At 58.7% G+C, this 13,452-nt stretch overlaps 1 protein-coding gene across 5 annotated transcripts in view; it reads left to right on the plus strand.

The window, feature by feature from the left end:
- Positions 1-13,452, plus strand: part of AK8 (adenylate kinase 8) — a 126,901-nt gene that overhangs the window by 40,928 nt on the left and 72,521 nt on the right. For 2 of the 5 annotated variants that reach the window (XM_062207294.1, XM_062207296.1), the window contains 2 exons: positions 768-899; positions 8,473-8,562. In XM_062207294.1, coding sequence (XP_062063278.1) covers positions 768-899; positions 8,473-8,562 — 222 coding nt within the window. Of the gene's footprint in view, positions 1-767; positions 900-1,292; positions 2,231-8,472; positions 8,563-13,452 lie in introns of those variants that run through there. The other 3 variants (XM_062207295.1, XM_062207297.1, XM_062207298.1) reach the window with 3 other exon arrangements.

The raw sequence follows: 13,452 nt of genomic DNA on the forward strand, positions 1-13,452 counted from the left end.
TGCAGCTGGCCTGGCTTCCTGGCCCAGGTACCCACAGGCTGCCTTTCTCTGCACTCACGGGCCTGTTCTCGCAGCCCCTCTTCTGTGCTCAGCTGGGAGGCGGCCAGCTTGATGGTCAGCAGCTTCTCCCTGCGACTTCATGGCATCCAGTTCCCCCCACGGGGTGGGTCACCTGGCTATTGGAGGTGGTCACCTGTGCCTCTCCAGTTCTTTGTTCGTCAAATGCCACGGAGCCCCTGCAGGCCAGGGCCGTGCAGCGCCGTCTGCCCGCTCCTGTGACCTGTTTGATCAGTGCCTCCTGTGAGACCCACAACGAGGACCGCGGCTACACAAGTGATTCTCCCCCGCCTCCCTGCACCGGGCCCCTCCCGGCCTGGTGCAACCATCAAAGCTGGTGCCCGACATGAGGGCACTCCTGCAGACAGCCTGCCTGCTCCCAGACCTTCGGGTTGGAGGCTCCGCCGGCATTCAGTTTGGAAACCTCGCAGACCCAACAGTGCCAGCTCCCAACCCTGGCACACCCGGCCCGGCTGCCCTGGAGGGCAGTGCGGCCGTGACCTAGGATCCCTCTTGGATTTCCCTGGGCCTGCTGCTGCCCCTGCCGCCCACCCTGACCCCACTCCTTCCCCTGCAGCTTCACCCGTGGCTGCTTCTCGGGGTCTCCATGGTGCTGTCAGAGGCAGTCGCCGCCCTGCGGGAGCAGGCGTTGGAAGCCACTTCCCTTCCTTTAGGGCCTGGGTCTATGATCCTTCTATGCTCTCTTCCAGCTCTGACCTATGTCCAAACGCACCATCGATCCAACGCCCCGTTCACCCCGAGAGTGCTGCTGTGTGGGCCCTTGGGCAGCGGGAAGAGCCTGCAGGCCGCCCTCCTGGCCCAGAAATACGGCCTGGTCAATGGTGAGTCCCCGCAAGCCGCCCTGCCTCCTCCCTCCCGTGGGGTGGGCCCAGGCCCGGTGGGCAGGAGGCTCCAGACACTGCGGCTGCTTGCTCTCTGCTCTCAACAATTTGCAGTCAGTGCGGGCGTAGGATGCGTCCCTCCGGAAGGGGAAGGTTACCATAAACACGTGAGCCGATGAGGACGCGGCGGCAGCCCAAGGAGCTGCGGTGCTTTCTCGGCATCGCCGGTTTATAGCCGAGGAGCAGGGGTTTCTGTGTGCCGTCCCCAGAACCACCTGATGCAGCCCGGGCTGCCCCCAGGAGCCCCAGCTCCTGCATGAAGTGGAGCCGCGGGTGGCTGCTCGGTCCCTCCGGTCTCGCTCGGCTCCCAGCCCCGGGTCCGTGTGTTTACAGGCAAGCGGTCTCTGAGCCAGAGGCCGGCTTCTCACTCCGCAGTTTCCATAAATATTTCACCAGCAGGAGAGGAAACATTGAGATCAGCTCGCCAGGTCCCGGGCGGACTCGGCTGCCGGCCTGCGTTCAGGAGGATCAAGCCCAGAAGGAGGAAGAAACTGGGGCTGATCCACAGTGCGGGGTGGAGGGGTGGCGGGCACGGCGCCCACAAGCTTGCACACCCTCTGCTCGCATACCCAGCCCTGCAGGGCGAGTGTGAGTGCGCAAGCCCCCGGTCACACAGACAGCGACAGACAGACACGCGGGAGGTCACTCGGCAAAGCGTGTGCCCAGGGGGAGTCACCGTGTGAGCTTCTTTTGATGCAAAAACAGTGCTGAAGTCCACAAGCAGTTTTTTTTCACTATGCACATCAGAGCAAACTCCCACCTTGATTTGTTTGTTTCTTTATTGGGCCAAAGCTGGGGGCTGGGGACTCCGGCCAGGTCTGTTGCCTGCTGCCTCCCACGGTCTGTGTTAGCAGGAAGCTAACATCAGAGGCCAGAGCTGGGATTGAGATCAGGGACCTGGGCCCTCGGCTGAATGCCTCCCCCTCAGGCTTGCAATTTCAGCTGCACAGACGTGGAGAAATGACAACGTGTGTTGTGGATTTCCAAAGTTTTTGCAACAAAATAAACCTGTCTTTTGATTGCATTTGCACAAACTTCTGGAGGCCCCTTGTGTATACACAAACACAAATGTGGATACATGTGACCACAGAAGTACCAAGTGCTGAATACAAATGCTTTTCAGTTAGATATACACCAACTTCTTAAATCCATCCCAGAGTCACTAAGACTGGCCAGGAATCAGCCACAAGATCAAGACAGAGACTGGACAGTTATGCTACAAATTTTATTAGCATGGAAAAAAAAGTGCACTTTGGCGTAGAAAATGCTTTCCCTTGCATGGATTAAAAACAAATTATTCAGATAATTCCTTCTCCTGCTGACTTTACTTGTTAAGAATGAGGCGCGGGGCCGGCATTTCGATGTCGCCGGTGAAGCCGCCGCCGCCTGTGGCACTGGCATCCTACATGAGTGCCTGTTTGCGTGTTGGCTGCCCCACGTCCTATCATCTCCCCACTTGGTGCTTGGGAAAGCAGCAGAAGATGACCCACGTCCTTGGGCCCCCACTCCCACGTGGGAGACCTGGAAGAAGCTCCTGGCTTCAGCCTGGCCCAGCACTGGCCATTGTGGCCATTTAGGGAGAGAACCAGCGGGTGGGAGTTCTCTCTCCTTCTCTCCCTCTCCCTATAACTGACTTCCAAATAAAATAAGCACATCTCTTAAAAAGAAGAAGAGGGGTGGGGGAGGAGGGAGAGATGGAGGAGGAAGAGGAAGAAGAAGGCTTGGTCTCCGCCGTGGTTGAGGACGGCTTCGTGTGGCAGCTCTGCTGGGGGTGGCTCAGAGAACTCCCCTCGGTGCCACTTGGTGGGAGTCACCACTCTGGGCGTGGCTTTGTTTATGCAGACACTTTCATTCAAGATGAGTTTTTTATATATAATTTATTTATTTTATTTGACAGGTAGAGTTATAGACAGTAAGGGAGAGACAGACAGACAGAAAGGTCTTCCCTCCATTGCTTCACTCCCCAAATGGCCGCCACAGCCGGCGTTGCCAGGTGCTTCCTCCTGGTCTCCCATGCAGGTGAAGAGGCCCAAGCACTTGGGCCATCCTCCACTGCCTTCCCAGGCCACAGCAGAGAGCTGGCCTGGAAGAGGGGCAACCAGGACTAGAACCCGGCGCCCATATGGGATGCCAGCGCTGCAGGTGGAGGATTAACCAAGTGAGCCATGGCACCAGCCCCCCCCCCCTTTTTTAATATAATTTAAATGGCTTTCAGTGCACCAATTGCGAAGAGATGAAAGTACCTGCCTAGCTTTTTTGTCCCCAAAATGAAAATAGCGAGGTTCAGCATGGTTTTTGCTTTGTAACAAAGCAGCCATTATGGACTTCTAGCTAGTGGGGCGTCAGGAGGCTGACTCAGGAAATGCACAAAGCTGGCCTCCAAAAAGGCGCAGCAACTTGACCTGGAAGTCAGCCGCCGGGGGAGAGGCAGTGCCGCGCCCGAGGCCTGAGCTCAGGCACTGACCCCGAGCCGCGAAACCCTCGGGCCGCCCCACATACACCCACCGAGTGCATCCCAGGACCACCATTCGGGCACCGCCTTTTGGAAGGTGACGGCCGGCCGTGCAGGTGCACCCAGTGGCGTCCTCGCTTGGGTTTTACTCCTCTTCCCTCAGCGAGCACGGACGCCTCGGATGCGGAGTGAGCGCTGGGGGCGCCGCAGACCCTGCTGCTCGGCGCACTCCTCAGACAAGCTGTGGCAATGCCGCTTAATGCAGAGCCTGCTGCCTCCGATGAGAAGCCCGGGCAGCGACCTGACAGCGCGGTGCCTCACTCAGAGCCGGGGGGCAGAGTCGCGGGGCAGGGGCTGGTCTCATCTTTGTTTGCTTTTTTAAAGATGTGTTCATTTGAAAGGAAGAGTTTTACACACACACACACACACACACAGAGAGAGAGAGAGAGAGAGAGAGAGAGAGAGAATTTTCCATCTACTGGTTCACTCCCCAAAGGCCCACAACAGCCAGAGCTGGGCCAGGCCAAAGCCACGAGCCAGGAGCCCCATCCAGGTCTCCCACGTGGGTGGCAGGGACCCCAACATTTGAGCATCACCTGCTGCCTCCCAGGTGTTAACAGGAAGCTGCATGGGAAGCGTGGAGTCGCCCACGTGGGGCTCAGCCCACTGCACTCAGCGCCCACCCCGGCTGCCTTGTATTCTTTGGGAACGGATCACACAAATGTTAAGTATGTGGAGGTTTCCCCAGGTTGGTTTTTTGTTATTTATTTCTAATTTAATTCTTTTATGCTCAAGGAAGTTGCATGTCCTATGTAATTTTGATCCTTTGAGTTTTTTTTTTTTTTTTTTTTTTTTTTACGGCCCAGACTATCATTTATCTTGGCGAATTCCATGTGCACTTGAAAAGAATATGTATTGTGGCATTGTTGAGTACGGTGCACGATAGATAACAGGATAGGACGTTTGACGTATCCAGCGGTGGTGGCCACCTCTCTCTCCTTCATCTTGTTCTCTCTGCTGTTTCAGTTGCTGGGAGAGGTGCGTTAGAGTCTCTGAGTGTGGGTTTGTCCATCTCTGTGTTTGTGTCACGTAACTGGTTAGGGGCGCACACACCAAGCGCCTTTACGTCCTCCCGATGAAATGATCCTTCTGTTGTTGGGGATGGCCCGCTCCCTCCCCGGTTAGGGGCATCGTCCGATGAGAAAGCATCGCTGGCTTTCTGGCGACTGCTCCCCGTAGGGTCTGTCTTCCGCTCCGCCTGCGTGTGTCTTGCCGGCAGTGTGGAGTTAGGTCTTGCTGTTTGAGAGAGCCTGCACCTTGCTTGTTGCCTGTCCGGGCCATCCGGGCCATCTGTTCCTTGTCCCTCTTCTCCTGCCTTCTTTTGACAATTTTTTTTTTACCAATCAAATATTGCTATTTATCTGATTTATTTCCTCTTTTTACTTCTGAAAGATTTATTCACTTATTCAAAAGTCAGAGCTCAGAGAGGGAGATCGACAGAGATCTCCCACCCGCTGGTTCACTCCGCAGATGGCCACAACGGCCAGCACTGGGCCAGGTGGAGACCAGGAGCCAGGAGCTTCTTCTGGGTCTCCCACGTGGGTGCAGGGGCCCAAGCACTTGGGCCATCTGCCAGTGCTTTCCCAGGCCACAGCAGAGAGCTGGATCAGAAGTGGAGCAGCTGGGACTTGAACCGGCGCCCATGTGGGATGCCGGCACTGCAGGCGGTGACTTCCCCGCTACACCACAGCGCCGGCCCCTCAGGGAGCGTTTATATCCTCGGCTCCTGTGTCTGCGCTGTCTTCTCCCTGGCCGTGAGTGTACCGTGTCCTTCCGTGCGGCTGTTAGTCTGATGCACCAAGCTGAGGCTTCCTTTGCGTTGACTCTGGGCAGGGCTCAGCGATTCTTGGAGGTGGGGGCTGCTTTTGTCATCACATTTTGCAATTCTTTCACCATGGTTTTCTTCTGCTCCCCCACCACCCCTGTTTCCTGGAAGCCCGGGAGCACCCTCGCCAGACGGCTTGGTCTTGTCTTCCAGGAGCCTGGAAGCCTGGCGCTTTCCCCGGTTCCTTCTCCCCCTGCTGCATCTTGGGTGGTGTCTTCCTGCCTTCAGCTCACTGACGGCAGCCCTCTCAGTGGTTTTTTCCTTTAAGATCTTATATTCTCCAGTTCTGTCTGGTTCTTTGCTGCCGAGATTCCTTTTAACCATCATTTCCTTTAAAATTTTAGATAATTTGTAATAATTGTCTTACAGACCTGGGATGCTAATTCCGCTACCTTTGTCACCTCTGGATCTGATTCTGTGGCGTATTTTCACTCTTTTATGGGGGTCACTATTTTTTTAAAAAAGGATTTATTTTATTTATTTGAAAGACAGAGTTACAGAAAGAAAGGGAGAGTCAGAGAGATCCTCCATCTGCTGGTTCACTCCTCAAATGGTCTCAAAGGCCAGGGCGGATCTAGACCAAAGCCAGGAGCTTTTTGTGGGTCTCCCACATGGGTGCAGGGCCCCAAGCACTCAGGCCATCTTCCACTGCGTTCCCAGGCCACAGCAGAGAGCTGGATGGGAAGTGGAGCAGCCGGGACTCAAATTGGTGCCCATATGGGATGCCGGCACTGCAGGTGGTGGCTTTACCTGCTCTGTCACAGCGCCAGCCCCTAGAGGATCCCAATTTTCTGTTTTTTTTTTTTTTTTTTTTTAATGAGTCAAGTAGTTTTCATTTGTATGCTGAAAACGTTGGTTAGCTTGTCGCTGAGAGCCTGGATCGCGTGGTTCTTTTCTGCTCTAAGAATTTTGAGAATTTGGCTGCTTCGGATGCCTATGTGCCGGTCCAGGCTGCCTGGGGTCCAGCTTCCCGCCAGTGTGCCTGCAAGGCGGCCAGGGTGGCCCAAGTGCTTGGGTTCCTGCGCCCATGTAGGAGACCCAGATGCCGTTCAGGGCTCTTGGCTTCAGCCTGGCCCCGTTTGAGCTACTGTGGGTATTTGGGGAGTGAACAGTGAACGAAGATAGATTCCTCTCTTCCAAATAAACAGACAGACAGACAGACAGACGGACAGACAGACAGACTTGGCTCTGATAGGCAGTCTACTTACTGAGGAGCGACGGGATCCCTCTGAGGCTGATCTTGAGGCTCGTTCGGCGAGGACTGGAGATCTTGAGGCTCGTTCAGCGAGGACTGCAGAACGGCTGCCCCAAGACGCGGCGTGCTGCCGTCTCAGCGGGAGGCCGGGCGCTCAGCAGTGCCCCTCATTCTGGCGGGGGAGGCCAGGGTCTCTCTGCACCGTGTGCACCCCACCAGCTCCCCACCTCCTTGAGGCCTGTGGAGTCTCACCCTGTTGTAGCGATCGAACACGCAGTGGCCCAGGCAGATTTCTGGAACTCTGCCATACCCTGGCCCACAAATTCCCGCTGTCTCAGAGCCCAGACCCCAGCCTGTGTCTCCTCCCCCCAGGGAGACTGAGCAGTGGCTGGTGGGGCCCGCAGATGGACGTCCCAGGGGAGGTGGGCTCCTCCCGTTGTCGCCTGTTGCCCTGTGCTGTGTGCACAAAAGCACGGCTTCCCAGGTTTCGTTCCTCTCCATGGATCTCCAGGAGAGCAGGTCCGCCGAGACCTGGTGCTTCTGCGTGGCTGGCAGTGGAGGCCAGGCCTGGGTCTGACATCACACGGATCTGGGGGAGCCCAGCGCTGCCACTCACCGGCCTTGCAGCCTGCAACAGGTCACTTCACTCCCTTTGAGCCTATGTTTCTTTAAAAAAAAAAAAATAGCTTGGGGCCGGCACTGCGGCATAGTGGGTTAAAGCCGCCGCCTGCAGTGCCAGCATCCCACGTGAGTGCTGGTTCAAGACCCGGCTGCTCCTCTTTGGATCCAGCTCTCTGCTGTGGCCTGGGAAAGCAGTGGAGGATGACCCAAGTCCTTGGGCCCCTGCACCTGCATGGGAGACCTGGAAAAAGCTCCTGGCTCCTGGCTTCAGATTGGCTCAGCTCTGGCTGTTGCAGCCATATGAGGAGTGAACCAGCAGATGGAAGACCTCTCTCTCTCTCTCTCTCTCTCTCTCTCTCTCTCAGTGTGTGTGTGTTTGTCTCCACCTCTCTCTGTAACTCTTTACAAAAAAAAAAAAAAAAAAAAGAAAGAAAAAGCAACATGTTGTCCTGAGACCTGAATCAGACACAGATTTGTGCCGTGCTTGGCGTACAGAGAAGTCTCATCACGGCCGCCTTTGTGCCCATTCCATCCCTCAGCCGTGGAGCTCCAAGCACCGTGGGCAGTCACCACTGTGGTTTGCGTGGTCACTCAGACACACCCTATTGAGGAGCGCGTCTTTGGTGCTGGCCGTTGTCTTAAAATTCATGTTACCCAGCTCATTTTAGGGTTGCTCTCCGTGTCTTCAGTGTAGGCGGGAAACCCCTTAGTCCTGAACGTAAGAAACCAGGGCTGTGCGATTGACACTCAGCGAAGACGCAGCTGAAGTCTTGTGGCTTTCGTTGCCACGGTAGCCTGTGGCTAACTCAGCGCCCCAGGGCCAGGCTGCGACCGGCAGCGGCACCCTGCAGTGTGCTGCCTCCATCTCCTGCCTTGTGGCCACCCCCACCCCCAGGGACACGCCTTGCCCGCTGGGGTGGCCGCGGGAGCCGCGTGCTTCCCCCCAGCTCGGGGCTGAGCAGTTCTCACCGCGATCGCCGTGAACGCTCAGCCATGCCAGGGAGAAGCCGGCTTCCGCTCGCTGGTTCCGGGCGCGGCCGAGGCCCTGCAGGAGCCCCTGCTGGCGACAGCGTCCCTCCCTCGTTACTGTCTTCCCCGCCGCCTTCCATTTTTAATGTGCTCCCGCCAAATGCATTCCTTTTCATGGCACAGCCACTGCCGCCTCATTTCCCGGCCCCTGTTTGATATTTACTTTTCCTGGGACGCACGCTCACACACACAGAAAACCCTTTTATATCTATTTTTTTTTCCCGGTGACCTTTCTTCTCCCCCCACAGCAGGCAGCACGCGGCGTCTTTCTTCCCCGTTCTGCCTTCTATTTAAAATTTAACGTGCGTCTCTCTGTGCCCCTCTCCCTCAGTCTGCTGTGGGCAACTGCTCAAAGAGGCTGTGGCAGACAAGTCCAAGTACGGCGAGGTCATCCGGCCCTTTTTTGAAAAGCACATGGCAGGTAGGCCGCGCTCCCCGCCAGCAGCCGCAGCTGCCGGGGCCCTGGGGAGAGCCCTCGGAACCCCGGGGCAGGGAGGGGGGCTCGGGGCAGGGAGGGGGGAAGCAATCAGTGGGGGGGGGGCTCCTGGGGCTCTGCCATGAGCCAGGGCTCTGAGCCTGCTCCTCGGGGGGCGGGGGGATGGGTTCTGAGCCTGCTCCTCGGGGGGTAGGGGGTGGGCTCTGGGCACCCAGGCCTGACGCCCCATGAGGATGGCGTAGGGATGTGCTGGGGGTGTCCCTGGAGTGTTCCAATGTCCCTGCTTGTCACCACTGGTGACCTTGTGCGCTAGGAGAGGGCAGACAGCAATCCTGGGGCACACGTTCCCCATTAATCGGCAGGCAGAAGCCGGAAGGTTCCCCGGGCATTACAGCCGCAGGGACCGACTGGCCGCCTGCCCTTGGGGTTGGGTGGGGAACCGGGCCCAGACAGCCTGTGGTCCCCTCCGTGATCTCTGATGCGAAGGTGTTTCCAGGTCTGGCCCCCGCCAGGGGCACCTTTGCCATCGTCGTGGTCGGGCTTCCCAAGAGCCACAGCGCAGGGAGTGAGCCGCTGCGTGTGCACGGCCAGTCTGGGGCTGGGCTCCTGGTCCCTTCCTTCCGCCGGCCAGGGTGTCTTCTGCCCACCCACGCCTTCTCTGGTGACAAGTGTGGTGGCTCCTCTGTGCAGGTGTCAGTACGAGTTCCCCTTGTCAAGTCTGACCCGAACACGACCTGTACTCCACGTGGCCGGACGCTGGCTGTCGTCTCCTACCGGTTTCCTGGGTAGGGTGGGCCAGTGAGGAAGTGCCAGGAGCAAGCTGCTCGTGCTAACCACCGGCCTCGAGGGCCCCGGGGGAGGTGTCCCCGCCCGGCCCCCTGAACCCCTCTGAGACCTCGAATTCCCAGGTGGAGCTCAAGTGAGGGCAGTGGGCCCATCCCCAGACACAGTGATCCGCGCAGGGTGAGCCGAGTGAGGCGGAGGCAGGAGGCCCGGGCAGGGTGAAAGCCAGCTCCAGTTCCAGTGCTTCCCTGTCTGGTTCAGATTCTGGCGCTGCCCCCACCCCCACCCCCCACCAGCCAGGTGGCCCCCGACAACCACCTCGCCGTTCTGGAAGCCCTGGCTTCTCAGTGGCCAGGTGGGCACAGGAATCCGTGCCTTGCAGGCTAACATGCGAGGCACAGGCCCGGGAGGCGGGCAAAGGGCAGTGCGGCTGCTGCCAAGCCGCAGAGGCCAGCAGCGGGGCCCGATGCAGCCGCACGGGGCTTCCCTCCGGCGGTGCCGCGTCCCCATTCACGGGAGAGATAGTAGTGTCGTGTGGAAGGTGTCGGGCGACTGAGTGAAAGACGGGAAAGCAGCACAGGTGTGTATGGTTTTCACTTTGCTGGGCAGGGTGCTGAGTACCGGGTGATCACCCAGTTCTCCAGTACCAAGCACTGGTGTTCAGACACAGACAGTGAGTGACCCAACGGACGAGGCCGATCTCAGAAAAGAGTGGCAGGAATTGCATGATTTTCTGCATGTTTGGATTTTTTTTCTCAAAACATAAGTCCATAAACATAAACATAGACTTACAAAAAGTCCTCTCACATCCCTCAGTAATTCTATGATGCGTCATCTAGCACGCGCCTGGGCTTGCCAGCATCCCAGATCGGGGGTGACGGCCACGCCCACTGTGGTGAGCGGCACATCCGAGCGTCCTCCTGCCCCCCCCCCCCCCCGTGTCCTGCCTGTCCTGGCCACCTCCCACTGTGCCAGCGCCCACGTGTTCTATCGCACGCGTTTGTCGCCCTTCAGTTCTGGAGGCCAGAGCCCCAAAAGCTGGCCGCTCCCTGGGCTCCAGTGGGGACCGCCCACAGCTCCTGGTCGCTTCCCCAAAGCACCGAAGCGCCGTCCACTCTCTCCCCTGCTCAGCGGGGACCTTTGTGATCACGCTCGGTCAAGCCCAGCATCTCAAAACCCTTAACCTAATCAACTAGCAGGTCCCTCGGCTAACAGGCACCAGGGACCGGGCAGGGACATCTTTGGGGAAGGGGGAGAGGGAGCACACTGCACACCGCAGCCGGCCACTGGCCAGTTTCTCAGGTGACAAAATGTGCCTGCGTTTCCCCTGCCGTCTTCTGATTCCCGATGAGGGCGGTGGGGCTGAACCTGTTCGCCTAAGATGGTTGGGTCCCGTGGCTTCTCTCTTGTGAGCGCCTGCCCCGTGGACTCATTTTTCAAGCTGTATTTGTGTGAATGGGTTTGTAAGTATCCTCGCGGAGTGGGGCTGTCCAACGTTTCCCCACTGGTTTTTCTTTTTTCCTTTTTTTTTTAAATTTTTTTTTTCTATTTATTTATTTGACAGGTAGAATTATAGACAGTGAGAGAGAGAGAGAGACAGAGAGAAAGGTCTTCCCTCCATTGGTTCACCCCCCAAATGGCCGCTACGGCTGGCGCTGCGCCAATCCGAAGCCAGGAGCCAGGTGCTTCCTCCTGGTCTCCCATGCGGGTGCAGGGCCCAAGCACTTGGGCCATCCTCCACTGCCCTCCCCGGGCCACAGCAGAGAGCTGGACTGGAAGAGGAGCAACCGGGACTAAAACTGGCGCCCATATGGGGTGCCGGCTCTGCAGGCGGAGGATTAACCTAGTGAGCCCCGGCGCCGGCCCCCCACTGGGTTTTCTTTATGCCCATATCCCACGTTTGAAGCCGCGTGACACGCACGTTGTTATGGCCGTCGCTGGAATGTCGCAGCTCCCCCCCGGGGGGGGGGCAGTCACGCGAGGCTGCTGACCCATGGGAGGCTGACACACTGTTCCCCAGCAATTGTGCCCACCTTTGTCACACCAGGGGTTGGGCTGTTGGACTCACAGGTCCTTAGTTGGCCTTCAGGGACGGCCGCCACTTGGGGCTGCCCCAGCCTTGTCTCTGGGAAGCGTGGAGCCTGCTATTGAGCCCCTCGGGTCCTTCTCTGGAGACCGGACGGCCGCTTCTTGACCCCGAGCATTTAACCTTGTCCCTGGCTGGCTGAAGCCCCCCCACCCCGCCCCCCGACCGCCCGCAGACCAGAGGCGGCCCTGGGCAGCTTTGCGATGGTTTGTTGGAGGCGACCAGGGACGCTGGCGTGTACGTTTCCCGATCTGCCGTCACGTGAGCGAGACCCGGCGCTCCCAGCTCCAGCGTTTTGTGCTCCGCCGCCTCCTGGCACTGCTTTTTGTTTGTTTAGCTGTGTAGTGCTCCATTTTTGCTCTTCCTACAAAATTAAAGACGCAACAACCACCAATACCGTACCTTCCGAACAGAAGCAATAAACCCTGTCATTTCGCTAATGCTGATCCCCCAGGGATAACAAAGGCTGCGTGTACGTTCATCACCACCAACAGGAGCTCATTAGTGGCTGTGGAGAGAGAACCCCAGTGCTGGGCCTGCGGAGGGGGAAGCACCCAGGCCTGGCGGGGGCCCACTTGGTGTTTCAACGCCCCTCCGTGAGGTCAGCCTGAGCCGGCTCTGCAGGACTGCCCTTGGCAGCCCGCTGAGGGGCCCCTGCTTCCTGTACCGTGTGCCATGCCCACCGGCGTGCCACTGTTGGGGTTTGGGGATGGTGATTAACCACATGGCTTCCTGACGCCCCGAGTTCTGAACCCGTTAGGAGACAGGGTCCAGAGTTCGCTGGCAGCATCAGGTGGCGAACGTGGCTGGGATCTGAGGTCACGGTTGGGCTTCCCAACGTGCCCCTTGGAGGCCAGTCCTATGGACAGGCCACTCACTAAATGGCCGTCCCCTGATGCTGGGGACAGGGAGAGAGCCCTGATGGGGCAGAGGCAGAAGTAAAAGGAATCCCCTCCCCACCATGGCAAGGGTCGGGGGACAGAGACCAAGAACCGGAGGGTGCACTTGGTCTGCAGGGTGGCCCCTCTCGGGCAGCGGGAGGCCCAGGGGCAGAGGGCATGGTGGAGTCCTCCTTCCTAACAAGCCCTGGAGTCAGGAGCCCCTTCCTCAACACTCACAGACCCCGGCCCCTCCCTAACACCTTCAGAACTTCCCTGCTCGGAAGCCCAGTGTCCAGCAGACGTCCCTGGGAATGCGGGCGAGCAGCCAGCCGCTGCCCTGGCTGCAGGGGGTTCTCGCCCTCGAAATCCAAAGACCACAGAGCCCTGGGAGCTCAGCCAACCGGGCGGAGAGTCTTCTGAGGACACGGGACCCTCCCCGGCACGGCGTCTCTGGGCGGTCGGAGTCACTCCCGCCACCTAACCAGTGGAGGATACCGTCCTTGCCACACTAGCCGTGGGGCCCTGCCCTGGGCCGCAGGCCTTGCGTGCTCTGTCACCAGGGCCTGCTGTTGTAGGCTGCGCCCTTCCTCCACTCACCTTGGAGCCGCCGGCCCCGGAGACACTGCTGAGCATCTGTGCCACCTCAGGGTCCCCGTCACCACCACCTCCTGCTCCGCGGGTAGACCCAGATGTCGTCTGTCCCCCGTGGAGCCCCTTCCCGCAGTCCCCGGCCTCACGACATTTGTCCCAGCCGTGACCTCTGCAGGCTGAACAGGTGCTGTCAACACCTCCTGCCGTTGAACCGGCGGCAGAATCAACAGCGGTGCCCTTCTCCCATCTCCCCCCGTTTTCTGCGCAGAGACCCCAGGCCCCAGCCTGGCTGTCCCCCGTCCTGTCTCTTGCCCCAAGGCTGGTGGTGGACAGAGCGTGGGGCAGCCGTGCCCCCTGCGCCCTGCACTGTGGAATTCCCCCGCCTGGTGTCTGCTCCCAGCCTAGGCCTGCCCCAGGCCTCGGCCCAAGGCTGTGGAGACACACAGGGTCACGCCTGTGTCGCACACCCCGGAATGCTGGAAAGCTCTGGTCACTTTGTGCCTTGGAACAAAACCAGTACAGCTGACTCTGGGC

This window comes from Lepus europaeus, chromosome 12 (assembly GCF_033115175.1).
Source record: "Lepus europaeus isolate LE1 chromosome 12, mLepTim1.pri, whole genome shotgun sequence".
In the NCBI taxonomy this organism is placed as follows: domain Eukaryota; kingdom Metazoa; phylum Chordata; class Mammalia; order Lagomorpha; family Leporidae; genus Lepus; species Lepus europaeus.